Genomic DNA, 27,640 nt, shown 5'->3' with positions numbered 1-27,640 from the left:
CCACTGACTGGCTGCTTCAGCATCACTTGAATAATAAACCCCTGCCTAGAGAGTTCACCGGGCCGGCGCTGTACCTTCTACACTGCAAAAGGGACACCATACGATTTAATGGGGCCACACAGCTATTATATGCATATTAAAGGGGCTGGAGTGTCCCTTTAAGTTGAGCCACCCTCTTTAAGGTTCGTTGAGATCCTGAGGTTTTTTTGCCAGACCCTTATAACTTATCTAACTTAGTATTTACCACAAAAAAAAATTTCCAGCATGCTTATGACTCAATGAGAAATATAGCTGGCCTCTTCCACTTGCTGCTGTGTAAGTTTTTATTTTTGCATTTCTGCCACATGGCTTTCTTTTATCATGTCCACTTTTAGAAGTTACTATAGGTGTTAGATTTAATCCTAATGGGTATGATCAGCTAAAGGAAGGGCTTTCCCAGTGGGGCTGCAGAATAGTGATGGGAAAAGATGAGTTTGGCAAAAGTATTTAAAATGGATTTGGCTTGGAGCAGCCAATCAGTGGCAGAGTCCTCCCATTGAAAGCATTCGCAAAGGTACAGTAGCACTGGAGATGACTGGCGGTAGATATATCACGTGCGGGGAGATGTGTTTCACTGGCACATCTTTCATGGCAAATAGCTGGGGAAAATTCCTCTTGTCCCAAAGCTCTGCATTGTGAAATTTCTCCAGCGTTTGTCACTATGCTCAGCTACACCTAAAGCATGTTATGGAAAGGTCCGCTTCGTTTTTGTGTGCCATTTATTGCAAGTTGTTTGCAACATACAGTAAAGTGTCCTAACACTTCTCCTAAATACTATATAGCGTAATACTATTACCCTAAAATTTGTCAAAATGTATCTAGTGTGATGGCTGAGGCATTTTGATTGTGATAGCTATAACCCAACCAAGACCTTTCAGGGTAATTTTCTTGAGACATTTAGCATTTTCTGTGTGAGCAAAATAGAAACTGGAATAATGGTTACATTTGTTGCTGTTACAGAGATTCTTACTGCTTGCATTCTAATGCTGTCACCAGAATAAAGAATGAGAGAACCATTGGCACTACTGTATGCAAATGGATTAATTATTTATTGGGCTGTATTAACCATAATACAAACTGGGCTTTTTAAAGGTGAAGAGGTGTTTGAATGTGCTATGATCCTTCCAACGTCTAATATCCAAAAATAGCGAATAGCGTTACATCTCTGAAATAAAATACTTATAAATCAGTCAGTAAAAAGATGAAATAATACTAGCATCTTGCTTTGATTTATTACGTTAAACAGGAATTCCATTCCATGAATGCATCTGATTTTGCTCCACAATTTCCCAAAAAGTTTTATATCAAATATTTCTATTTTCAGAACAAAGGGAAGAACAGATGTATTGTTATATGCTGCATATCTCTACTTCCCAGGCAATTTGGGATACGTTTTGTACCTGTTAATCACAAGTGTAAATAGAATTTAAAAGTGCAGGCTCTTGGTTGATCATTTTTTATTGTATTTTACAGCATTAGCTAGCTACAAATAAAATAAAACTACGGTATTTTTATTGACCTCATGGTTCTCTTCTTCTGGTTGAGCTTTCATCTCAAGTAGCGACCTCTAAGGCTCTGAAACCTTCCAATCATCTTTGTTGGGCCAATAAATAGTATCACCTTTGTTTGATCTTACTGCTATAAAGTGACAACATCAGCCATGTTTACAGGACTCGCATTAATTTCAAATTCTGCTGTCCAGCGCATGTAAAATGCCACCTAGTAACGGGTTTCCTTCTGCCAGTTTGTGCATTCTACATACTGATCAGCAGCATCTATGTGTGAAAAAGAAGTAATAACTGCATGTAACAAAAAAAAAATCTCTATTGTGGGTTTGCTATATTGACATTACTGTCAATGACACACAAAGATGCTGATCACATCCTTGCCTGTGGAATATATAAACTCACAGAAGGAGAACAATCACAATCAAGTGTCTACATCCCACGTAATTCAGATACGGAAACTTTACATGGTGGTCAACATGTAAAAATGAGATATTTCGGGAAAAATGGCTACAATATAGACAACCAAACTCCAATACGGCTGCAGAGGAAAGAGCCAGCGATACAATATCATGTCTAGTTTTCTTTAGCTTGACTCTAGTGATGTTTTATTACAGTTGTAACCTGTATTGGTAGTTAATTAGCTGATGTGTTCCTGGTTCATTGGTGGGAGCATTTCAGCACAGCACTGGTGATTTTAAAAGCATCAGCTGGACCTTGTATTCTATCAGATCAGGCCAAAATACTATTACTTTATGTTGTTTTATTTTTTATTTTCCAGAAACAAAAGAACTTGCACATTCTGTTTAAATTAAAATGTAAACAGTAATACTATTTTAAGCTAAAGCAAGTCCATTTCTTGACTTTATATGATAAAGATGTTCTTTCACAAGTGACCTCTTTGAAGGTCTACATTGATTGATGCAAGCACAGATGTAATAAAAGCTGTGCAGCACTTGCTTACATACTCACATGAGTTTATTTTTTGTTCGGTTGATGCCAAACTGAGTAACTGCTAAAGGGTACATTTTTAAGAAAAAAAAACAAATTTAATGCGAATTTAGATATAAAACAGCTCCAAAATATTTTCTGATTCATTTGAATAGTATGTCTGTGTGCATGCATTCCAAATATTTATATTTTGTAGTGTTAAATGTTAAATTCTACCTATTCTGCTGAAGTAAACACACTTTTTTTTTTTTTAAACTGGTAACCCAACCCCTTCCAAGCAATGTCTTTAAGCGTATACCGAATTTGCTCGATTATAAGACGACCCTGATTATAAGATGACCCCCCAAAATCTGAATATTAATTTAGGAAAAAAAGAAAAAACCTGAATAAAAGACGACCCTATAGGAAAAAAAGTTTTACCAGTAATTGTGAAATACGGTAATTCCCCAGATTCATAATTTCGCAAGGAACAATTCTCATGTGACACCAAATAAGACACTGATAGGTTGCCATAGAACCTGAAATGTTGCTTAATGTACTAGTATTGTTAACCCCTCAGTCACCAAGGATTTTCCATATCCCAAAGGCCACAGCTTTTACCATGTTTTAAACAATCATTCCCCTATTCCATATTTAACCTACTTTATGGCCTTCTTTTGAAACCATATCCCTACACAACACATATTAGTACTATAAAGGCTATGAAAGTGTTGCATAGGGCATTGACTAGCCCCAGACAGCCTTTATAGTGTGGTGGGTAAGCATGGAGTTGGCAGGGAAAAATGACTGACCCAAAGAAACAGGACTTCACCTAGAGACTCGCGGGAATGTTTATAATAAGTGTTTGTGGGAGCAATCGAATTGTGACATATCACAAGGTAAGCACAAACCAGAGGCAGTAAAATGCCATTATAGCAAACAACAACAAATAACAAAAAAAAGTTTGATATAGATGAAGACCAGAAAATACCATACAGCTATATTAAAACATAAATATTAACCTGTTAAGGACTGGTCTGCCCCTTCCTTTTTTTTTTAATTTATTTTGTTTAATTATTGAGATCAATATTTATAAAAGGAAAATAGACAAAATTCCAGGAAAGGGCATTAATTTCCAGTATACTGATATACAAGTTAGATTACAATTACTTAATCATCAAACGTTAAAGGATCTATCCATATGAGTATCACAGTCATATCGTATGACAAAAAAACCCCATATATAATAAATAAGCAACTTACAGTACTGTCTACAAAGTGATTTAATATATAATTGGAGAGAATGAGACATCCCATTAAGGGGGAAATATTAGGTTCTCATTTGTTAACCAGGGATTCCATCTAGAAATGGAGCCCTAAATTAAAATAATTGATTTAAAAAAAATCCACTTGTCTGATAAGAGATGTGATAATACATGTCTAACCAACGTGGAGTTTTGTGGGATTTCCAATATCTGGCTAAGCATTAAAGACATTTCTAATTCTAATATATGTATATACCTGTTGAACTGGGAGGGCACGTTTTCTCGCTGGTTTCTCTAAAGGATAAGATCGAGTAATCCTTAGTAAGGTCTACAATAATATTAATCCTATATACGGACCAAGTACTTACATATGAATCTTTAATATGTATCTGGAGGGCTTCTAATGGAGTGCCAACTGTAATATAACTAACTAAATGTAATCGTTCTCATATAATCAGGCTTGTAATATCTAAAGATCTAATCCCGATAGGGTTGACCCAAAGTAAGAAGAAAAGGGTGTAGATTTTTACATTACTGAAATTCGTAGAAACTCTAAAACAGGTTGGTTTATATCTTATATTAAACATCCCAAGCTAATACGTGAGAAAACATTACCACCTCGTGTAACAAATCCAAATCAGCAAGCCCTAAACCAACTTGCTTAGTAGGTTTCCAATGCTATTTCTTGCTAGTCTTGGCTTCTTTGATGCCTATAAGTTCTAGTTATTTAATATTCCCCGAGAGACTTGTAATAGGAGATAATACTCTAAACAGATATAAAGTCTTAGGGATAAGGTAGGCCCTAGTTATATTTATACTGCCTATTCATGAAATTTCAGTGCCCTTTCTTTTTTGAATTTGTTCTTTAATCTTTTCAATCAGGAGTGAATAATTCAATCTTTGCGTTTCTTGCAGATCAAACATAATTCTTATGCCTAAGTACTCCATCATTTTTGGTTTTGACCAGTCAAATGGGTAATTGGTTTAAAGTAGGTCATATTGTTTAGGGGTTAAATAAAAAAAAAAATCACCTGGGTTTTAGCAATATTTTACTTAATTTTACTATTTTACAATAATTTGAAAAACAACCAAATTCCTGTATAATTGTTAGAACTTTCCCTATTGACCTAACTGGAGAAATTAAAGTTAAAAGCATACCATCAGCTTATAGAGTAATTTTATTTTCTTGATTTTATTTTTTCTGCCAATGGGCATCCTTGTCTCATACTGTTTTTCATTTTAAAATATTAGGAATTGATGAGGGTCTGGTTACTTCTTTGGAGAAGTATAAAAGGCTAATGATGTGTCTGATTTTCTTCTCTCTCATTTAGTGTATATACGCAATATATATATATATTTATTTTTTTTTCAGAACAAGACAAGTTTTGTTTAGATACAATTTTTTGGTCATATCTCATAATATTTTTTTTTTTTTAAAAGTACCTTTTCTCATCAACAAAAGCCAATAGAAAATCCTGCTAAATAGATTCTGTTTGTCCTGAGTTTAGAAATACCTAATGTGTTTTTTTTGCAAATCATAGGGCAATAAGTAGTGTTTTGCCATATATGTTTTTGGAAACTAGACACCCCAGAGTATTTTAAATGCTGGTATTTTTAACACTTTCCATGCACTAATTCTACTACAAGGCTTTGTCAAACTTTGTGGTAGTAGTTTATTATTTTCACACAAATTGTACTTCGGGTATAAATTTACAGCTCCTGGTATATGTCGCATCACATATGTCAACATCTCCTGAGAACGGTGATACCACCCATGCATTGGTTTGTCTGGTTATTTGGGGGCTTAAAGGCCACATTTGGGAGGTGTGCATCTTTGTGATTTCTATAATATGAGTCACTTTTCTCAACCTTATATATTATACCATGAAGTAGTCTAGTTGTGAGCTCATAGCAACATGAAAATTTAAGGAAACAATATAAATAATGGCTTATATCAGACCAGTAATATACCATATATTACCATACAGTAACAGACAATAATGCACATGTGTGTTAATACCATATACTAATACACACTCTAACACTATATACATAACACACACAACATCATACTCATACACATAAACACCACATTTGTATATACTTGCACACACTTATCCAATAACATACACCGACACATGTGCTGACTTCTGTACATATAGAAAATATACACACTTATTCTGACGCTCTTTATATAGCACCAGCAGATTCCTCAGCGATGTTACAGAGTCAGTAGAATATTTTAAAATCACACACACACAATAACCAACTGGTACAAAAGGAGAAGAGGGCCCTGCTCTTAGGAGGTTCCAATCTACTTGACGACTCCTTGGATGGGGATGAGTTGGTGAAGTCAGGATGATCTGTAGAGGTTGTTGGTTGTTGAGATGGCTTGTTGTTGTACGCTTCTTGAAAAAAAGTGAGTTTTCAGAGAGCTTTTGAGTGGTATACGAGGGAAAAAGGCTGACAGAAGGAGGATTCCAGAAGTGGATTCCAGAGAAGGAACATGGGTAAAATCCTGAATGCGTAAGTGCGAAGAGGTAATAATGGTAGAAGACACAGGTCGTTTGTGGAACGAATAGGGTGGCATAGGAGGGTAGAGATATAGGGAGGTGCGAAGTTGTTAAGGGCTGTCTGATTCCGGAAGGTATGGGGAACCAAATGAGTGATTGGCACAGTGGAGCAGCAAATGAGGAACAGTGACGGAGAGATTCATCTAGCTGCATTGTTGAGGACGGATTGAATTAGTGAAAGGCAGGGGAAGGGGAGACCAATTAGTATGGAGTTGCAATAATCCAGACGAGATATCACACGGGAGTGGATTAGTATTTTGGCTGTTTGTGAGAGGAATGGCCAAGTTTGGGAGATGTTTTTCAAGTGATTGCATCAGGAATTGGTGGGAGAAACTTAGTTGATTATAAGGAAATAGTTCCAGCATTTTGGATGCCAAGGGGAGAAGGGAAACTGGACAGTAGTCTTGTCTGCGTGCAAACTTATCCACAGCCGCCTCTCGAGGTCGTGTTATTCACCCAGGTGCTGTGCGGTCACTGCACTTGCTTCAGCATCCCCCTATAGCCAAGCAGGGGGGCCCAGATGAGCCTGATACACCAGAGTCTGATCTCAGGAAGGGGGTACTCACACTAATACATATCCAGATACTCGCACTGACACTAAAACAACTAGACATTCAACACTAACACAACCAGACACCATAATACACAGTGTGTGTGAACATGTGTGGCTAACATAACCAAAGACACATGTTCACACGCTCATGAACATACCCAAAGATATGTTCACACTAACATACCCAGTCAGTCACACTAACACTGGCACACACTTTCACTAAATTACACATGCTAGCCTGGCCAAAGTTCACACACTGACATGCCCACACACACTTTCCCTAACATACTTAGACATACTCTAACATGCCTGAATACGCATGTTCCCATACGGATACCCTGACATACCCACACACACTAATACACCTAGGCACACTAATAACACTTACATGCCCACACACATGAAACTAACTCACCCTGCAAGGCCTTAGCTACTCCCACAGTGATGCTACGTGACACTAGCTCAACCCCAACAATTCTTTGAAATTAAGGAGATAGAGGTAAGTCCAGGTGTCGGGACTCTACCTCTTTATCCCTACAGAGTGTATCGTCATCTGTCGGGGGGGGGCATTTGCCCACTGTACCAGGCATATCTCCCAGGCCCCAGGAAGTGATTTTTACTTTATTTGGTTTAGAAGATGTCATAATGATTTGTAAGTAACAGAAGGAAAGAACGTTGCAGTTCTTCAGGCTATTTAGTACATGAAACACATGTTCCATCCACCTTTGTCATTGATGGGATTGTATATTTCACTGTGAGTAAATTTATAAGGGTTCTGGTATTTATTATCTAAGCAGGCAAAGTTGCTGGTAGTAAAGTATCCGGGAACATATATAGCGGAACTATTTCTGGGATTGGTCTTGTTTGGACAAGATCCAACATATTAGCAGATTCCATATGCTACATCGGCTGCAAGGACAAGCCCACCATGTGTTACGCATATTTATTGATGCTCCACACTGTCTAGGTACCATCTGACAGATATTTTTTGTTTCTCCAAATTGTTAACATAGAGATGTTATTCCCGTGCTCATCAGGAAATGTTTTGATCTAGTTGCTTTTTTGAGCTTTGTTGGTTTGCATCAATCAGCAATGTAAAATAGCAGACTCTTATTCCCTGCTTTAGGTGTTTAATGCTCAAGTCATAGAGAATTTACTATTCATATAGATGAGAAAAGTGACCATGAGTAGCTAATCCCCTCTATGAAAACTACATATGTGAAGTGCATTGGAGTTCTCGTGTCGGGTGGGCAGTGAATTGGCTAAGTTTGTAAGGGCTTATATTGTACTTAATGAAAAAGTGCAAACTTTTGATTAGGAAGGATCTTAATATCCTCTAAATGCCCTGTTTAGCAGAAGGAGGTTTCCATGGGTTCAAGATTGTTAGCAATTAAGAGAGCCTCTATACATGACATGGTTGAGAGTAGTGTGTGTGTGTGTGTGTGTGAACTACTCCTGTTGTTCACACACACATGTACACTTTCAGTGTTTTAAGGGCTCTGACAAATTCAAAATTGATGTTCCACACAGTCTAGGTACCATCTGACAGATATTTTTTGTTTCCCCACATTTTTAACATATATATGTTATTCCCGTGCTCATCAGGAAAAGTTTGATCACAAAGCAATGTAGGAAGCAACTGTGAAGACAAGAATTCCAGTCTTCTGCCAAGAGCTTGATTTTCTGGAAACACAAATGGGTATTATTATATAGTGTATATAAAAAAAAAATAATAAAAAGGCGAAGACTTGGTGAATTTCCACTAGTTACATTATAACTCAACCCTCAACATTTCTAAGTGAATCGGGAGCGGTACTAACACTTTTAGGAAGCAGCCTATTTGCCAAGGAAGAATCAAGATTATTAGCTGTTGATTTTTGATGACATGAGTAGGAAAAGACTTTCATCCTACTGGACCAAATAATTTGCCTACTCATGTAATTTATCGTTACATTCTCCAGCCTAGTTTTTCAACCACAAGAGTTTGTGACCTTTATTTCAAGCTTCTAATTTGCATGTGGTTATTTGTTACTCACTCACATGCAGGCCTTGTGAAAAATCTAAGGGTTGAAGAGCCCTATGATTCTGGCAGCATTGTAGACAGTGCCTGTTGGGGGGGGGGGCATAGGTCATACACAACTTGCTAGTGTATTATGTTAATGGAGTTTGTCACGGTAACCCGCTGAGGACACATGGGGGTAGATTTGAGTTTGGGAGGTGGATACTGATGGATTTCTCAGGAGACTCGCCTGCCTGCCCGCCTAGCACTTTCTTTGGTGCTCATTGGGGAGAAACGGGAAACCTCGTCTGGTCTGCCATAACCAGACTTTCATGAGCTAGCCGGCTATGAAGGCTCTACGTGGCCGGAAACGCTCCATACGCCTGACCGGGACCTAGCTGCAAATCTGTAGCGATTTCCACCGACAATTAGAACCGTGTCGCTACAGACACCTGTTGTAACTACAGAAGAGCGACGTGGTGTGACACTATGCTCGTGGTGGGCAACACTCGGTGGTTACAGAGAGGGAGCTCATTTGGGAACCCTGGTTTTATTACCAATCTTTAGGACCAGGGTTTACCCAGCCGCGGCTATGGAACTCTGGCCCGGTTACCGAGCGGACTATTCCTGGGGACATTTCAAGTCGCTTTTGGATCAGAACATCCTTGAACCCTGAGCTCTCATTGGTACGCCGGGTTTGACGCTGCTCACTCGGGATCACCCCAAAATAGTGACTCATTGTCGGGTGGACATTGCTGGCCATAGAACGGTATGGAGGCGCCAGGCTCTTGATGGGATTAAACCCCTAATCCTAATAAAGTCCTGTTTTCACCTCAACATGAGTGTTGTCTAATGCTTGGGTTGGACTGCTATGGCACTTTATTGTCCTTTTTAGGACAATAGTCACATTGTCAGGGGCATAACTAGGAGCCTCAGGGCCCCGGTGCGAGAATCTGTTAAGGGCCCCCAACCCATTCAACCCCCCCCCCTTCTCAGGCTATCTACCCTCTCCCTACCCCCCCTTCTCACTATCTACATTCTTGGTTTTTGTTTCCTTTTATTTGCCAACCTGCCCCCCCCAGTTATGCACATCTGCCCCAGGCTTGCTACTCTGCCCCCTGATATGCCTTTTAACCCCCTATATGCCCCTCTGTCTCCAGAAATACCTTATACCCCTATACGCCACTCTGCCATATAGGGGGTTAAAAGGCATATCATGGGACAGAGTGGCATATAGGGGGGTATAAGGCATTTATAGAGGCAGAGTGGCATATAGGGGGTTAAAAGGCATTTCTGGAGGCAGAGTGCCCCATGATATGCCTTTTAATCCCCTTCATGCCACTCTGTCTCCAGAAATGCCTTTTAACCTGAATGGGGACAGGAGTGACACTGAGAGGGGCTCATTGGGGACAGAGATTACATGGGCTGAATTGGGACAGCAATGACAGGGGGGGGGGCTGAAAGGGGGCAGAGGTGGCACAGGGGAGCTGAACTTGTACACATACAGACAGATTTCTTTTTTTTTGTTTAATCATTTAAAAATAATTAATTTAAAAAAGCATTATGTTTGCCCCCCACGGACACACTTAACCCCTTGATGACAATTGCCGGTCCGGGCACGTCACCGAAAATCGTGACGATTATGACAATTGACGTGCCAGGACCGGCACGTCTTTAAACGGGTGAAAAAATCGATCCGTGATCGATTTTTTTTCACTCAAATGGTGTTGCTCTAATGCCTCGACATCGAGGCATTGAGCAACACCAAAAAAAAACATTCCCGGCCCCCCCCGATCGCTCCTAGGAGCAAATAAAAAAACATGTTTGAAAGACTGCACGTCTTTCAAACATGGCGGCGCCCGCCGCCGAAAAACGGGTTTAGGAAGCGATCGCGAGTCGCTTCCTTTGCTTAGCTGGTGTTGCTAAGATGCCTCAGTATCGAGGCATCTTTGCAACACCTGTTTAGCAAAGGAAGCGACTCGCGATCGCTTCCTAAATGCTCAACTTACCTTCCCGGTGCCGGCGTCTTCGAAACACATGCGAAACACAGGCGGAGCCTGCTGTCATCATCGGGGGGGGGTGTTGCTGGATGTCATGGACATCCAGTGAATAACACCCCTAGTGGTCAGATCACTCATAAGAGTGATCATGATTTGATAAATCAAAGGCAATGTTTTCTAAACATTGCCTTTGATCAGTATTGGATCTGCCTCCCTCCTTCACTTGCTTCTAGTGAGGGAGAGAGACAGATCAGTGTGTTTTTAGGTATTCTCAATAATATATATATATATATTGATCCAAAGGCTCTTATAAGAGCCACCCATTTAATATTAACCCCTTCATTGCCATTGATCACTGCATAAACAGTGATCTTGCATAGTGGCAATTGTTTTTGGGGTTCTTTTTTTTTACATTTTTTGTACTTTTTTTTTTACTTTTTTTTTAGGGTTTTTTTAATTTTTTTTATTAGAGCCATTAACCCTTTCCTTCCCCACTATTTTTGCTGCAATTGTTGCCATGCAGCGGTATACGGCTGAGGAGGCATGTTCCAAATTTGGCCCTTTTGCCCCCAAACAATCTGACAAACCCATGCATGTGGGGTATCAATGTACTCAGGAGATGTTGCTGAACACATATCGGGGTGTTGTGTGACAGCAACAACATACCAGGAGCTGTAATTTTACACCTGAAGTACAAAGTATGTTTAAAAAACAGCAAAAACAATTACTATCACAAACTTTGACAAGGGTTGGTGGTAGGATTAGTGCATGGAAAGGGTTAAACTATCAGCATCTAAAATACCCTGGGGTGTCTAGTTTTCAAAAATATATGGTTTGGTGGGGTAAATTTAATTTGCTGGCTTCAAAGATGCCCCAAATACCACATGGAGACAGAATTACCAGATTCAGAGAAAAATGGTTTTGAAATAGCAAAACGCTACTTGTACTTATTGCCCCATAACGTGTAGAAGAAAGTAAAAAAACATAAAAACATTGGGTATTTCTAAACTCGGGACAAATAGTAGAATCTATTTAGCAGGTTTTTTCAGTAGTTTTTTATGATGAATAAAAGATTTTTCAAATAAAAGTGAGAAATGTTTTTTTTTTTTCCTTCAATTTTTCGTCATATTTTATTATTTTTATTATAGAAAATTACATCATATATAAAAAATTATGGTGTCTGAAGAAAGCCCTTCTTGTCCTGAAAAAAACAATATATAACTTGTGTGGGTTTAGTAAATGGGTTAAGAGAAAATTACAGCTAAACACAAACACCGCAGAAACGATAAAACAGCCATTGTCACGAAGGGTACAAAAAATAGAATCAGCCTTTGTCACGAAGGGGTTAAATACACACACATACCGATTGTTTTTGTTTTTAAAAAATAAAAAAAAATATTAAACAGTTTGTTAAAAAAATAAATTCGTTTACTGACCTACTTCTTCCACTTTTTCATCTTGTCCTCTGGTAGCTGCAGGCCGCCGTTTTCTATGCTAACAGGATGTCGGGTCTCCATCCGGCACTCCAGCAGGCTGAGTGCGAGGGGGCGGAGCTTTGATCCCTCACCCTGCTCTCACTCTCTTCATCACTAGGCGGCCATCAGATTGCTGGAAATGTAAATCTAAACTGCCGATGTGTGCTGATGCCGCCGGCCAGAGCTGCTTGAATCCTTTTTTTTTTTTTTTTTTAATTTTAATATGTCGGATCGGCTTGCCATGTAAAAAAAAAAAAAAAAGTATTAAAGTAGCTTCGGCCGGCGGCATCAGCACGCAGTGGCCGTTTAGATTAGATTTCGGCCGGCCTGGGGGGCAGTTGTCCCCCTGTCCAGCTTGCCCCTGGCACTGGAGGCGGCTTACGATGCCGCTCCCAGCCGCTCAGTGTCGGGCCCACCGGGAAGTTTCCCGGTATCCCTGTGGGCCAGTCCGGCCCTGCTTGGGCCCCCCTGAGTGGGAGAACTTCAGGGCCCGGTCGCAGTCGCAACCCCAGTAGTTCCGCCACTGCACATTGTGTAGCTAAGCTTCGGCTAGCCACAGTTCCAATTCAGCTCCGATACAACTACATCACCCCTTCTCTCTACAACGCTGGTTCTGTCTGGTGCTGAAGGGGTTAAACGCTGGTGTCCCAGCAGGAGGAAGCAACGTTTGGCGGGAGTACCAGTCGCATTATAGGGCGTCCCGTCACAGAGGGCAGCTGGCGTGTAGGTGGTTAATTGTTTGTAAAGTCCCTAATGAAATTGCTGTACAAGGAGACTGGCAATCTGACCTGGGCAATTAAGTTCTCGAGTCCTCTTTAAGGTAGTTCCTCCTTAATTCCAGCAGACATGCCTTTAAACTAATAATGTGCCGGAGTTGAATCCGGTGGCCACCAGAGTTGTGGGTCTTTTAAATATGTACAGGTCTTTAGAAAAATCAGCAAAGCCCACTTTCCAGGCCTCTTTTCTGGTGAATGGTCTGCACATGAGTACTGCAGCAAGAAGTGAATGCTTTGACTGAGCTCAGCATTGGGTCCTGGAGAACACACAAACCAAAATTGGATTACAAGATCACACTTTGGGACCTTGTCATGGGGCCTCTGATCCACTTCAGTCTTGCACAATGCTGTGGAAAAGTATTTCCCCCTTACTGTTTTTCTTTGTTACATTTAAATGTTTCACATAAGCTAACTTATTTTAACCGTGTGTAAATGTGGGTAGTCTAATCCCAGATTTTAAACTCGTTTGAGCAGGGCCCTCCTCACAAATTTCTATGTGTTGTCTACCCATTGTACAGTGGAACAGAATATGGTGGTGCAATATAAAATAGTAATAAACAAGTGAAAGGGAGATGATGATTAAACAAATACATAGAGAATGCCGGGGTATAATTAGAAACCAAAGGGTCCTAGTGCAAAATCCCCCCCCCCCAATTTAACCCCTTCAGTCCCAGGGGTTTTTGGTACCTCATGTCCCGGAGCAATTTTGCCATTTCTGTGGTATGTCGGTTCAGCAATTATTCCCCTTTCCTGCGAATAGTGTACCCATGTAAACTATATATTGTTTGGTTTTTTTTCCAAGGAGAGAAAGGGCTTCCTTTTGATACCATCGTTAGATAATCAGCTAAAGATTTAGGATGAGAAATTTTGTAAAAACTAGCGAAAACTATAGAATTTCCATACTTTCCCAGCACTTATAGGTAACATACTATAAGGTGTACATTATTCTTTACAAAGCTGTAGAATGTTTACATTTACATTAAACAAATAAACCAAAAATACCCACAAAAGTGTATATTTCTGTAAAGCAGACAACCCAGACTATCGAATCAGGGGTATTTGGGCACTATTCACTCAATCAATCAATTTTGACAAGTTACCCAGGTCCCGAAGCACCAAAGCAGCCCCAGACCATCTCTCTACCATCACCGTGTCTGACTATTGGTATGATCTTCTTTTGGAATACTGTGTTAGCTTTACTCCAGATGTAATGTGAGACGAGCCATTGTGTTTTTGGTCAGCAGTGGTTTTCATGTTGCAATTCTCCCATAGATATCATTTTTGCAAAGTCTTTCTTATTGTTGAATCATACTGACCTTAACTGAGGCAAGTGAGGCCTGAAGTTCTTTACATGTTAGTCTGGGTTATTTTGTGACCTCCTGAATGAGTTGTTGATGCACTCTTGGAGGACTATTGGTAGCCCAGCCACTTTTGGGAAGGTTCCAAGTTTTCTCTGTTTCTAGATAGTTGGTTTTACTGTTTTTTTCATTCTGTACATGAAATCAAAGTTGCATTTTGTGTTTATTTTGTGTTTCTTGGTATAATAATAAAATTAGTTTGATCTGAAAAATGTAAGTGTGGAAAAACATGCAAAAATAGAAAAAATTGGGAAAGGGCAAATACTTTTTCACAGTACTGTATGTTGATGGAGGGCAACTTGTGTGTCCACCAAGTCCAATCCTGTGACCAACAGAGTTGTGGGCCTTTTTAAATAATATGCGCATGTCTTTAGAAAATCGTCCCACCCTCCCCAGCGGGAAGTGAATTTTCTGAAAAACACAGACAGCCAAAATTGGATTACAAGAACCTTCTCAGGGAAGCTGATGGGGCCTCTGATCCCTTCCTATACTATACTTTACTTGGGGCATAGATCTTCATTTTCTTTGTGTCTGTTACTTCAGTATTGCCATAAAAATCTGCCCCTTTCCTATATTGATTAAAGGGAGTCTAAATCAAATAATTAACATGCAACATATAACGTGAACATGTAGTTGTAAAGCCTGCTGCATTTCCAAAGACATAAAGGTTTGAGCATCAAGACCAAAATGCTGACTTTCTATGCCAAATGTTATTTTAACCAAACAGCACATCTATTACTCACATTCATTCTGCTTTCAATGCTTATATTTATTTTTACTGTTTCTTGCCCCCATAGCACACAACAGCTGAATTGTTACCAATAAACAGTGACTTGTCATTTGTTTTTCATCCTAATTGTTTGGTCTTTGAAGCTAATTGGTTCCATCCATTTCACACATGTTTGCTTTGGAAAGTTATTATTTCTGTGCAGTGTTTGCTGATCTAATGTCCCGATATATATATTATGCAGACAGTGCTGCATGCAAGTAGTAAGAATGTTTGGTCTGTATGTATGACCTAGTCTTTTTCTAGCTGTATGAAATTTTCTTCCCAGCTAAGCATAATATTTTTCAGCCCTCCCCCCCCCCCCCCAACCATGCACAGATCTTTTCAGGCCAGTAAAAACGTTTGAGATTTTCTACTTACAATTTCTACTAAATTATTTCTAAATGGTTTAGATTGCTGTTTTCCCGAATTATTTATTTGGAAAAATTCTTTGGATTTTAAGAATTATTGTATAATTTATTCTGCTTTTTAGTTACTTTATTGGATGCTTAGTATTATCTAGAGAATTTTCCCATAAATTGAATCCAGTCATAAAAAGGAAAATATGCTGGAATTTCAAACAAAAACACATTTTTGTTGATGAAAACGTTATATTTTGTGATTTAAAAACTATACAAGCATGTTGTTTCCTCAATAAGTGACTTCGGAATAGTACTCTTGAGGGTGATAAAGCAATCATCGGGCACCAAGAATTCTGAACATTGTATTTTACAGTTTGTGTTCTTTAGGTGTGGCATTTGTGATTCCAACTAAAAAGGGCCTCTTGCACCTCTAAAACTGTGTTTGTGGATTTGCTCTAAGCATAAAAAAATAATTTGCTAAATCGTTATAATCACTTCCAGTTTCAAAATGCTTTACATAGCCTTTAAATGCTAGTTTATACAAATAAAAATAAGTATTTGGGTGCATAATGTTTTACAAGAATAGCCAAAGCTCACGTCTCCTCTGTCTGCCTCAGGCGCACCCTTTATTCATTCTATACCCTTAAGGCCCAACAGAGTAACAGTAATGGATAGACCGTCCAGATTAAACAACTATATACCGTATTTGCTCGATTATAAGACGACCCCAAAATCTGAATATTAATTTAGGAAATAAAAGCCTGAATATAAGATGACCCTATAGGAAAAAAGTTTTACCAGTAAATGTTAATTCATGTAAACTGTTACATTTTTTAATAAAAGCTATGATTGAGAAAAATATTTTTTTGTTTTTATTTCCTTGTATTTTCCAACCTGCCCCCCAGTTTGTGCCACACCAATATGGCACTGTGGCCCATGATATGCCTTTTAACCCTCTATATGCCACTGTGCCCCATGATATGCCTTTTAACCCCCTATGTGCCACTCTGCCTCCAGAAATGCCTTATACCCCAAATGCCACTCTGGCATTTAGGGGGTTAAAAGGCATATTATGGGGCAGAGTGGCGTTCAGGGGGTTAAAAGGCATTTCATAGAGCACTCTGCCTCCAGAAATGCCCTATGCCCCATTTAACCCTCCCCCACCACACACACACTTACCGGGGCTTCCAATTTCCTGCTGTATACCGGGGCAGCAGTCTTCCTTCTGTCTCCCCCCCCATTTAACACTCCCCACCCCACCCCACACACACTTACCGGTGCTTCCAATTTCCTGCTGTATACCGGGGCAGCAGTCTTCCTTCTGTCTCCCGCTGCAGCCGGAAGGAGGTGTTGCTAGCCCCGGGGGTTGTCTGCGTCCATCGCACAGACCTCCCCGGCTGTCAGAGATCAGAGTTCCCCGCACCGGTGCGGCACCGTCACCGGTGCGGGGAACTTTGATCTCCGACAGTCGGGGAAGGTCTGCGCGATGGACGCAGACAACCCCCGCTGCTAGCCACACCTCCTTCCGGCTGCAGCGTAAGTTGTCTACGCGGATCGCGTGGACGTCCACCCGCTGCCCCGGTATACAGCAGGAAATTGGAAGCACCGGTAAGTGTGTGTGGGGTGGGGGAGACAGAAGGATCCAGGTCCCCTGCAGCGGTGCTCATAGTCAGACCTCTATTTGAGGTCTGATTATAAGATGACCCCGATTAGAAGACGAGGGGTATTTTTCAGAGCATTTGCTCTGAAAAAAACCTCGTCTTATAATCGAGCAAATACGGTACTACCCTTGTAAATGCTTGCCCATAAACACACTGCCTATAAACACATACAATATATGGACAAAAGTATTGGGACACTTGACCATTACACCAACACAGAGTTTTATGACATTGCATTCTAAATATATAGACATTAATATGAACTCGGTCCCCCCTTTGCAGCTATAATAGCTTCCACTCTTCTGGGAAGACTTTCCACAAGATTTTGGAGTGGGCAAAACTTCCTAAGCAACACTTATCGAGTAGAGCATTTGTGAGGTCAGGCACTGATGTTGGACAGGAAGGCCTGGCTTGCAATCTCCATTTCAGTTCACCCCAAAGGTGTTCGATGAGTTTGAGGTCAGGACTGTGTGTAGGCCATTCAAGTTCATCTAACCTTGTCTTTATGGACCTTGCTTCATAGTCATGCTGGAATAGAAACTGTTCCCACAAAGTTGGCAGCATAACATTGTCCAAAATGTCTTGTATGTGGAATTCCTCCCCCGAGAATCCACAAAAACTCTGGTTCATTCACTTATTTCCCATCTTGACTACTGCGACACTCTTCTGGTTGGCATTCCACTGGCTCGACTCTTTTCTCCTCCTCTGCAGTCTGTCGTAAATGCTGCTGCTAGGCTGATCTTCCTTGCACGCCGCTCCTCTTCTGCTTCCCCACTCTGAAATCCTCCACTGGCTCCCTATTACCTTTAGAATTAAATTTAAAATCCTGGTACTAACATATAAGGCCCTTCATAATACTGCTATTCCATACATTTCTGCCCTCCAAAAGCAAATACTCTCCTACTCGATCCTTATGTTCTTCTCATGGGCTAAGGCTCTCCTCTTCCCGTCTACAAGATTTCACTCTGGGTTGCCGCGTATCTCTGGAATCTACTTCCACCAAACCTTCAGCGTTCACCCTTCCTCCCAATATTCAAGAAACATCTCAAAACCCACTTCTTTAGAGAAGCCGCACCATCTTAGCTGCTGGAACTTCCCTGTCACTGATACAACCCCACGCTACCTCTTACCCTTTCTCTGCGCCTTATGTTTGTCACCCCAATCCCTCAAGACTATAAGCTTGCGAGCAGGGCCCTCTCCACCTGATGTATTGGTTTGTCGTAGTCTGTCAATTGTAGTCCTGTCATACCCCTTGAGTATATGTATTGTATTAAGCGCTGCGTAAATTGTTGGCCCTAAATAAATAAAAAATTGTGAGCCAGGCCTTCTTCTCCAATATCAGTGCCCAACCTCACAAATGCTCTACTGGATGAATGGGCAAAAATTCAAATGTCTTGTGGTTGGAGGATGTCTATTTCTTGCAGGCTCCATTGTGGTGCGCCGGACCTCACTGCTGAGCATCTGGTTATGATATCATATCCTAGTGCTTAGCATTAATCTCTGGCAGCATCGCAAGGGAGTAAAGCTGCCTGTGATTAACACTGAGTGCTGACATATGTTCTATCCCAGTGCTCCGCAGTGTGGTTAGGTGGACCACTCATTAGAGGAAGATCCATGATATCCCCAACCGGCCCTGCTCCTCCAGCAGCCGGTAGTCCACCGTAGAGGAGGTGCCCCCCAACTGATCTGCTCTCTAGGTTGGTAGGTTGCAACCTAGAGCCCATACCTTCCCTAAAACATCAGAGGTGGTGCATGTGGGGCATTGGTGTACTGAGGTGGTGTTGCTACAAAAAAATGTCTAGTTTTGAGACCACCATTTGTGTAACAGTGCCAGTTTAACAGTCTTTAATGTATACTTTGTTTTATTTAAACTAAATTATAGGTTACATACATATAGCAATGTAGCATCAAAATAGCCCTCTTTGTTTTGTGTGGATACAGTACAGCAGATAGAGGAAAATATAATTGAACAAACACACCGCAAACAAACAAAAAAAACGTCATGAAAGCTTTGATTTTTGGGTTATGAAATTGTCATGAAGTAGTAAACCCAAAACATGGACCATTATAATGTAATGTTTAACTGATATAATTGTTTGTATGCAACAAAGAACAGTTACTGCAATTGTTTCATTTTGTTAGATTTATTGGTTGAATGGTTTAGCGGTTAAATTTGTATTTTTTAACAAGCCAAATTAACTCGTTACATTAGTAGTTCATTGAAATTTTCACTTAGATGTATAGCATGCCTCAATCCTAAATGATGCCTTCGCAAATTTGACAGCGGGTGAGCTAGCTTAATGATGTTTTCTAATTTCATTTCTTTTTTCGTTTTTGCAGGTCCAAGTTCTAGCAGAAATAAAAAGAAAGGTAAGTTTTAGCTATGCCTTTATGTTCTTAAAATTAATTGTAAAATGACAAATGTTAAACAAAAGACCAATGTAAATATTCAAATACACATGAAAGGAATTATTTTAAATATATTACAAATAACAAAAGATGACCTGAAGATGACATCCACAAGATGAGGCTAGACATCCCAAGTGGCTCCTAAAGTATAGCGAGGAAAAAATGGAACAAAATCAGTCAGTAAAAGTATGATTTCTTTAAAAAAAAAATGTAAACCGTGTGTAAATGTGGGTAGTCTAATCCCAGATTTTAAACTCGTTTGAGCAGGGCCCTCCTCACTTATTTTTGTAAGTCAAATTTCTATGTGTTGTCTACCCATTGTACAGTGCAACAGAATATGGTGGTGCAATATAAAATAGTAATAAACAAGTGAAAGGGAGATGATGATTAAACAAATACATAGAGAATGCCGGGGTATAATTAGAAACCAAAGGGTCCTAGTGCGAAATCCCCCCCAATTTAACCCCTTCAATCCCAGGGGTTTTTGGTACCTGAAGTCCCAGAGCAATTTTGCCATTTTTGCGCTATGTCGGTTCAGCGATTATTCTCTTTTCCTGTGAATAGTGTACCCATGTAAACTATATATTGTTTTTTCAAGGAGAGATAGCGCTTTCTTTTGATACCGTAGTTGGATGATTAGCTGAAAATTTAGAATGAGAAATTTAGTAAAAACTAGCTAAAATTAGAAAAGAACACCTAATTTTTTTTAAAATTTTCCCTCTGACTCCTCACAAAGTTAGGTGATGGAAAATCCCCTCCAAGTTTATCAATTCAGGTGTCCTGATTTCAGAAATACCTAATTTATATAAATTTTCCATACTTTCCCAGCACCAGGAAACATACTATAAAGTGTACATTTTTTGTAGTATTTTTATGCTTATGGCTTAAGGGGTTTGGGGGTTGTGAACAGGGGCAGGAGGGTTATACTGGGTAGATGTTATGCTAGGGCAACAGGATGTAAGTTTTTTTTAAATTTTTTTATGATTATCTTTTTTTATATATATATATATATTTTTTTTTTAAATGGTTAGAGGTCCTCTTAGGGACCTCCTGAACATGCCAGTGATGTCACAATGACATCACTTAGCTCACATTATAATTTTTTTTATTATTATTTATATTATTTAATGTTTTTTTTGTTTTTTTTATAAATGAATAACGTTTTTTTTTCTCCTTCTCTGCTTCAGGATGGGAGGGGGCGTGAGAGACATGGTTTCTCACTCCCCTCCCCGCGATCCCCCTGCACCGATCACACTGTGATCTCTATGCAGGTCCTCACAGACGTGCATAGAGATTGCAGCATCTGTGCCTCATCAGAGGACAGGATATCCCCTGCAGATGAACTTCCTGGTTACGTCAGCAGTGATGCAACCCAGAAGGGAATGCCCGATCGCGTGATCGGGCATTTTAAACTGCCCGATCGCGAGATCAGGCAGTTTGAAATGTAACAGCTTTCCAGCTGCTGTCAGGGGGGGAGTCCAGGCTGTCAAAGGACAGCCTTATCTCCCGTGCAGCGGCAGGGATGTGTCCCTGACGCTGCAAGAAGGGCTGGACGTACCGATACGTCCATAGTGGATTCTTGGAATGCGTTTTTTGGACGCACTGGTACGTCCATAGGAGATTTGAAGGGGTTAAACAGCTTTAATTTTTTTATATTTTAAAATTAATAAAAGGGTTTGTACCATGTTAGTTGAGAAAACATGAGAAAAGTATAGTTAACTATACTTTTCTTTTATATTTGAATAGTTGCAGCCTTAGTTTGCTGTGATACCTGCCTTGTTATGAATTAATTATTGCCAAGAATGCCGTGTATTTGCGAACATTAAAATCTGGAGGTGGTCCAAATTCTAGGCAGGCCAGTGTAACAGCTCTCCAGATGTTGTGAAATTCCTCCTGATGAGTCTACCTGTAAACACTTTGGCACTCATTAAACTCAAATCTTAAGCCTCGTACTGTGCTTCTGCATACTTAGGTTAAAACTCTTTTAGGCTGAAATCCCTGAAGCTGTAGGTGGACCTGCTGTCCCCTTCCCCTATATAATTGCACTGATAGAGTCCTCTTTGAATGGAAATGATTCTGTTGTTTAGATATTATCAGTATGTTTCCCATCTGCATTGTCAATGATGCAACCCAACTGGAACTTGTCAGATTCAATAATTCTTTTTAGAAATAACAATCTGCAGAAAACATGTGTTCAAAAGTAGTCATAATTGTGGAATCGTCCGTGTCTGTGGTTGATGGGTTTTTATTTAATTTCATGCCAAAAGTGAAATATTAGAAAGTGTTTGCTAGGAGGTGCCCTACAGTTTAACTTGCAACTGAAATGTATCACAGACCCCATCACAGTCAAAATAACTGCATAAAACAAAACACTGCTTTTTGGTGGGATGTTGGCAATATACAACTGCTGTTACTTGAGTTACTGAGCATTGCAGTTGTAAACATCTATATTAAAACAAGCGAGACAGAGGTGAAAATAACAGCTAAGAAAACAACTTCAAAGAGATTTTTCTCTAAAAGGGTTTTATTTTTCGGCATTCATAAGTGAATTTAAACATTATTTAAATGACAAATGTGTACTGGCTAATTTCAATGCACCATCACTGCCTGCACATTCAGAGACTCCCAGTGCATTGTTACCATAGCCTGCTAATCTGACCAATGTGTCATCAAGCCAATAGAGAGGGAACCCTGTTGCTCTGCCCAGTATTTTATGCAGGCACACGTTGCTGAGTATTGGGGGGGGGGGGGTTGAATGTTAAGGAAAGGCACATGACCATCTATTGTTTTACATGATCTGTTTTAAATGTCTGAACTAGTTATACATCACAACACAGTTTTGATTTCTATTCATATCATCTTAACTTGGATAAGGTGATTTACTGCGACACCAATATATTACAATTGCCTTGGTCTTAGGCTAGGTTTCCACTTGGGTTTTTGTCCTGCGTTTTTTTTCTTGATGAAAAACGCCAAGAAAACTGCCACTGCATTTACCTGCGTTTTGGCGTTTTTTCTGGAGTTTTTTCTGGCGTTTTAGCCTTTCTGTGGAAATTGCTTTTTTTGACCTTAGGCAGGTTTTCCAGCCTTTACAAGTTAGAAGTTTCACCCAGCTAAAAGGGATTAGGATAAATGGCAAGTATTTGCCCCCTCCTGATGTCATTTACTTGGTAGAGTTCTACTTAAACACCCCCCGGCGGACCCTTTTGTCTCTTTTCTGTGGTTTGTAAGGCATGCTTATTCCGAATGTCTGCTCCTCTAGGAAGATTGGCCCCAAATGATGGTGCAAATTGTTTGCTGTTGCTTTTGGCATGCAGGATCCAGTTGGGTATGTTTGTTTGTAATGGCATGTTTGTTCCAAATGGTGTAAAATTCAATGTGAACTTTGTTTTGTGTGAAACTGTTTCCAGCCTATTTCTCGTAGGACACACAGATACTGGGTCCATCCTCTGCATTGTAACTGTGGAAAAAACGCCATAAAAAACGCCAAGGCATAAAACCCACATGGCTTTTTCATGGTGTTTTTTCTCTCCCATAGACTTCTATTGGAGAAAACCGCCAAGATTTCCTTGCAAAAAACCCCAGAGTGTCAACATGCTGCGATTTGGAAAAACTGCCACAGAGCCCAAAAAAACAGAAAAACGCCAAAGAGGACTGAAAAAAACGCCAAACAGAAAAACGCCAAGTGGATATGGCATTGTGCGATTTCCTATTGAAGAACAGCTAACATCTGGCTGCAGTGTTTTTTCACTAAAAAAACACCGTGTGGCTGAATTGGCGTTTTTATGGGCGTTTTTAGCAAAAAAAAAACAAACAAGTGGAAACCTAGCCTTAAAGAGATAAAGTCTTTAAAAAATCACCATTGCCTGCATTTTCGGGACCAACAGTGTCCACAATTTCATCCAACATACTCGATATACAGTATTTCACAAAAGTGAGTACACTCCTCACATTTTTTTAAATATTTTATTAAATCTTTTCATGTGACAACACTGAAGAAATGACAATGTAAAGTAGTGAGTGTACAGCCTGTATAACAGTGTAAATTTCCTATCCCCTCAAAATAACTTAACACACAGCCATTAATGTGTAAACCCTGGCAACAAAAGTGAGTACACCCCTAAACTTAATGTTTAGATAATGATTAATGGGCAACTACCTGACCTCAGTAAATACCTGATCAAATAATGGCTGTCCCGAGTTGAGTTTTCCCCCAATTTCTTTGGCACATCCTCAGATTTCTCATTTCATGGCAGTGAATTCCAATATTAATCTAATATGTCACTAACCTCACTGTTATATTTAAGGTATCTAGTTTCATCTAGTATTGAACTATTAGTGTATTAGACAATTATCCTACAACATTATTTTAAATATCAGCTATTTAAACTGTAGGAAGCACAAGTCCATGAATGTAACTGGCCTTAATTGCAGACAACGGAATATAAACGACATATTTTAATACTATCTTTTTATACTATCTTTTTGATAATTTCGAGGAACAGGCCTTTGGTACACGGAAGGCACAGTAATTGAACCAAATCTTGTGTAAGTGGCCTAGCCATAAAGTGTGACTGCACTCACTCAAGATCTTCTCCTTACTTTGGTTAAAGTGCTTTTTTATTTCAACAGTTTGTACGAACATCCGAAAATGTGAAGGGACCCCCTTAATGAAACAAATGAAAATGAAGCAAAGAGCTCCAAATTTCATTTGAATTTTGTTGGTGCTTTTACTCACTCATTCACTCTCTTACACTCTCTAGGAATGTCTCCCTAACTTCTCCTCCCACTGCATCTGTGTTGAGTAGCTCCACTTCCTATCTTGCAACCTCTTGTTCTTCTGTCTTCTCTTTTTTTTTATTGCTTAGTCCGCATGTATGTGGATAACATAACATGACCTCCAAGTAAACTTGTGCAATATAACGGAGCTCCCAGGCTTACATACTCCCCCGATTTGGAGGAACAGGTTAGAGGCTATGCCCAGAAGCTCCACCCTTTTGCAGACGTTTATTGTCAAATTACATCGGGGGCGAAGTAGGAATAATGAATGATATTAAGTCTGCAATGTTTGTGTTTGGTTTGTTTTTACAATAAAGTGCCCAATTGAATGAAATTTTAGTTCTTACCAGCAAAGAATATCCTAAATCAAGAATTTGATTTGTAGGTGTTTTGTGACAATTGACAATTTGACAATTTTTTTAAATTATCTGCAATAGATTAGGTATAGTAATCATGGGTGATAGCTACTAAAAGTCATTTGCAAAAAGACCCTTTGTCATGAACTGGGTAAACAGGTCTGGTAGGCACCCAGGTGCAGGGGATACAAGGGGCTCCGTCTGTACCCTGCGATGCATGGTGGCTTGGGGTTGTTACAGACAGGCGCAGGAAATAAACCACAGACAGAATATGTAGATAAAATCTGTATTGCAGATGTTAGGAATAACAGGTACAGGTGGTAAGTCTCTTAGCTGGAAGCCCTCTGGATGAGCCCACACGACAGGTAGCCCTCTGGATGGGGCGCACGTGACAGGTAGCCCCAGAGCCGGCCTTAGGTGTTCTGGCGCCCTGTGCGGACTACTCCTCTGGCGCCCCCCCATCCCAAAAAAAGAAAGGAATAAAAACTTGTAACAAAACTTGTAACAAAACCCCAATCACTATATACTACGCCAAACATTGATGTGGTGTAGGCCTACCACTTCATTGTCTGGCTTAGTAGTAGGGATGCACCGAAACGAATTCTGGACTGAAACCGAAAGTGCAGCATTTACCTGGCCAAAACGGAATATGACCCCCCCACACCATAAAAAAATCTAACACTTTTATTTAAAGTAAGTAACACACCAAAATAGGACAAAACAATTAAATAACAATTATATATATACATATATATACCGTATTGGCTCGGATATAGGCCGCACTTTTTCCCCCCACTTTACGTCTTTAAAGTGGGGGTGCGGCCTATATTCGGGCAGGCAGCTGGGTTAGGATACAGATCCCCCGCAGCGGTGCAGGGGACCTGCATCCTACTCCCCGATACGCTCAGACAGCCTCCCCTGCCAGCACTTCCCACGGGGGGGGGTGCCGGCACGGGAGGTTGTCTAAGCGCATCGTGCGGTTGTCTAACCGCACGATGCGTTTTACCTCTGGCCCCCCGCCTGACTTACCGGAGCAGACTCCCGGTACCGGAAGTTGTATACGCGTATTGCGTAGATGTCCCCCGCCGGCCTCGCAAGACACCCGGGAGTCAGCTCCGGTAAGTCGGGGGGCATAGGAGGACAGTGGCAGCATATCTCGGGGGGCAGAGGAGGACAGTGGCAGCATATCTCGGGGAGGGAGGAGGACAGTGGCAGCATATCTCGGGGGGGGGGACAGTGGTAGCATATCTCGGGGAGGGAGGACAGTGACAGCATATCTCGGAGTGGCAGCATGTTTTTTTTGGTGCTTTTTTAAAGAAAAAAACTTTTTCTTTAAAAAAGCACCAAACTTTTAGGGTGCGGCCTATATACGGGGGCGGCCTATATCCGAGCCAATCCGGTGTGTATATATATATATATATATATATATATATATATATATATATATATATATATATATATATATATATATAATGATTAACAGCAATCACATTCCTATCATGCCCAGGCATACCCAGATTCCAGGATGTACTCGCAGACTTGGCATGATAGGAGTATGATTGCCCTATCTACCGCTTCTCACTCCCTTCTCCCTATCTACCCCCTTTCCCCTGTCTCACTCCCTTCTCCCTATCTACCCCCTCCTAACTATCTACCCTTTCCCTCTTTGAAGTTCACCTACCTTTCAGGAGTCCTGTGGTGGGGGTGCAAGGCCTCTGCCTCCCAGCTCTGCCACTGTATGGAACAGTATAGAATGATGGGAGTTATGATGTACTTTTAGAGCATAATTAGATCATGAAAAAGACATTGGAAATGGTACAGCATAACACCCATCACTTTCACACACTTACTAATCCACACGCATACACTAATCCACACGCATACACTAATCCACACGCATACCAATCCACACGTATACCAATCCACACATATATACCAATCCACTCTCACTCTCACTGAATGCTTTCCTACCTTTCCTCTTTTCTCCTTACAGCTCCTTTTCCTTCTCTTCGCTCCTCTTCTTCAGTTCTTCTGTCTTCTTCCGGGTCAGAGGGCACGGACAGCGGTGGGCACGGCTTCAGTGTTGTGCGCCGGGATCTGACAACAAACCCCGGCGCACAGCAGCTGTTCCCGCGCGGAGAGAACCGGCTTAAAATCACTCAAGGGAGCCGGAGGTCTGTTAAAGACCTCCAATACCGCTCTTTTGCGAGCCTGCTCCTCCAGCGGCGGACATTACTGTCTGTCTCTGGAGGGGTGCCGGGTGCCCCCCTGATGAGCAGCACCCGGTGCGGACCGCCCCCCCGCTAGGTACGCTGCTGACGGCAGCGGTACGCTACGATGGCGTCGGACCCGGCGGCGGCGCCCCCTGGAGTGTGGCGCCCTGTGCGGTCGCACACCCCAAAGGCCGGCCCTGGGTACGCACGCCACAGGTAGCCCTCTGGATGGGGCGCACACAACAGGTAGCTCAAGGCAGGGACAAGTCAGGATCAGGAACTCAGGAAGCCAGATAGAAGTCAGGAACAGGTACACATGGCCAAAGCAAAATGGTTCACTAACATCAATGCAAAGGCCCTGACTTAAGGACTGGGCAGGTTTATATAGGCAGGCTGATGGGGTAACAAGGTGCAGCTGTACATGATCACTCTGAGTGGTTCAGAGTGACAAGGGCGGCCACTAGCGGATGCTGACAGAAATGAGCAGCACAAGGTTGTGTGTATTCCGGGCTGCGAAGGGTGGAATGTTACACCCTTATTTCTGATGACTTTTCAAATGGCAATATCCTATAATGTATGGGTGTTGCCTAATGATTCTAAGGCCGTTACATACAATAACAG

General features: G+C 40.8%; 1 protein-coding gene across 1 annotated transcript in view; it reads left to right on the top strand.

Moving 5' to 3' along the window:
* LOC149287446 (ectodysplasin-A-like) overlaps positions 1 to 27,640 on the top strand; it is a 72,293-nt gene that overhangs the window by 35,994 nt on the left and 8,659 nt on the right. Inside the window, exon 5 of the mRNA XM_089492813.1 lies at positions 19,603 to 19,632. Within this exon, the coding sequence (XP_089348939.1) occupies positions 19,603 to 19,632 (30 nt within the window). The remainder of the gene's footprint in view (positions 1 to 19,602; positions 19,633 to 27,640) is intronic.

This window comes from Sceloporus occidentalis, unplaced genomic scaffold, assembly GCF_023333645.1.
Source record: "Sceloporus occidentalis isolate IW3139 unplaced genomic scaffold, rSceOcc1.0.p SCAF_60, whole genome shotgun sequence".
Lineage (NCBI taxonomy): Eukaryota > Metazoa > Chordata > Lepidosauria > Squamata > Phrynosomatidae > Sceloporus > Sceloporus occidentalis.
This window is presented reverse-complemented; position numbering and strand designations above follow the sequence as displayed.